The 1,801-nt window shown below is 41.3% G+C and overlaps 1 protein-coding gene across 1 annotated transcript in view; it reads left to right on the top strand.

The window, feature by feature from the left end:
* Positions 1 to 960, top strand: part of LOC102676943 — a 165,154-nt gene extending 164,194 nt beyond the window's left edge. Inside the window, exon 5 of the mRNA XM_031509399.1 lies at positions 479 to 960. Within this exon, the coding sequence (XP_031365259.1) occupies positions 479 to 841 (363 nt within the window). The 3' untranslated portion in view covers positions 842 to 960. The remainder of the gene's footprint in view (positions 1 to 478) is intronic.
* Positions 961 to 1,801: the final 841 nt, after the last annotated feature.

Below are 1,801 nucleotides of genomic sequence, written 5' to 3'. Positions count from 1 at the left end.
GACGCTCTCTCGCGACGAGGAGAGAAGGGTGGAAAGAAAAGAAGAAGAAAAAAAAAAAGAAAAGAAAAGAAAGAAAAAAACGTTAATCGGAGGAACACCGTGCCGGAAACGGCCGAGTCCTTCGACTTTTCATCGAACTGGAAGGAGTCGTCTTTGTGCTTAACGGCCGGTACCAGCATGCGGTACTTATGGGGTGAAGCACGAGAGAGATAGAGAGAGAGAAAGAGAAAGAGAGAAAGAGAAAGGGGGATTGGACGAAGCGAAACGAAAGGTTCGCTTCTCGATTCCAGATGAACGGATTTCGTTAAAAGCAGATTTACATTTCCTCGGCTCCATCCCTCTCTTTCCAATATTATTCTTCCCTTTTTCATCCATCCCGTACACCGTTACGTGCTCTCGCGCGACTGAATTCGACTCGTTCCCACTCTCCTTCCGTGTTGAAATTCCACGGATTGAATTCACGTTTGATTTCTCGCAGGTCGAATCGCAGACGAGACACCAGCCGCAGTCGCAACAGAGGTGGGATCGTAACGATGCCCACTCAGATCAGGAGGATCTTCAGTGGATCGAGATCAGGATGAATCTTCAACCGTTCCATTTCTCGAACGGCCAGCTGAATTTACAATGCAACGCCCAAATTCCGGGCGTGTATTCGAAGATGAGCGAGATCCATTTAGGCGGTGGCCTGCGTGAACCTGTTCCGGAGAGAGGTAATACGAGTTTTATCGCTATGATTTCGATACGATGCGATGGAGTGATGGTGAATGTGCTGACGCGTCGAAATATCGATGGCTTTTTTTTTTTTTTTCTTTTTTTTAGATTCAATCGAGCGCGATGTTGAAATGAATAAGGATTGTTGTAAAAGTTGTAAAATCTGATGATTTTTTTAGTGGAATTGGAGAGGTCGTGTCGATGTTTTAGAGGATATTCGGTGTTAGGTTGTTAAAACTTTTATTTTAATGGATCGGCGATTGCGGAAAAATTGCAACGGTTTGAAATAATTCAAATTTGCAGAATCCACGTTTTTTAAAAGTTTCGTGCTATTTTTTTTAGAATCAAATATTTAAATATTTGTCTTTGGGAGAAATATATGGCGGTCAATATCGATTGCAAAATTTTTAAGATAGAATAGTTTAATTTTGAAGTAACATCAGAATACTGTGATATTTTATTAAAGTATTAAAAGAGATGAGTGAAAAAGAAAAAAATCCATTAACTCACTTGAAAAATAATTTTTCAAAGAATAGCGTTTCAAAACTCTTTTCAACAACACAACGAATCCTCATAATCCACATTTTTCAAAATACTAAGAAAGATGATCAATGAAAATAATCATCCAAAAAAAAAACCTTCCAAAATCCATATAAAAACATCCAATTATTGCAAATAACACCTCCTATATTCGTATTGCTAATTATCCTATCAAAATACCTATCACCCTCCCCCAATCCCAAAAACATTTCAGCCAGTCCCCTTTAACAATACACCCACCCTTCCCCGAAAGAATGTTTCCGCAAAGCCGTAGGAAGGGTCTGAGCCAACAGAGACACCCGTTAAAATTGAATCACTTAAAAGTCTCCGACGTAAGAACAAAGAACAGAGAGTCCCTCCTCCCTCTCCCCCTCTTTTTTCACCCTTCTGTTTACATTTCATTCGCATTCCCTCTGTGTCCATTCGTGACACGTGAAACTCCGAAACCATGCTCGCCCATCTTTTTTTTTTCGCTTAATTTCATCACCATGGCCTGGCACACCTGGGCCGATCCGCTTGCGGCCAGCCCCAGACGCGCGCCGCGGGTAAT

This window comes from Apis dorsata, unplaced genomic scaffold, assembly GCF_000469605.1.
Source record: "Apis dorsata unplaced genomic scaffold, Apis dorsata 1.3 scaffold_13, whole genome shotgun sequence".
NCBI lineage: Eukaryota > Metazoa > Arthropoda > Insecta > Hymenoptera > Apidae > Apis > Apis dorsata.
Note: the sequence above shows the minus strand (reverse complement) of the source record. Positions and strands in the feature narration are given on the sequence as shown.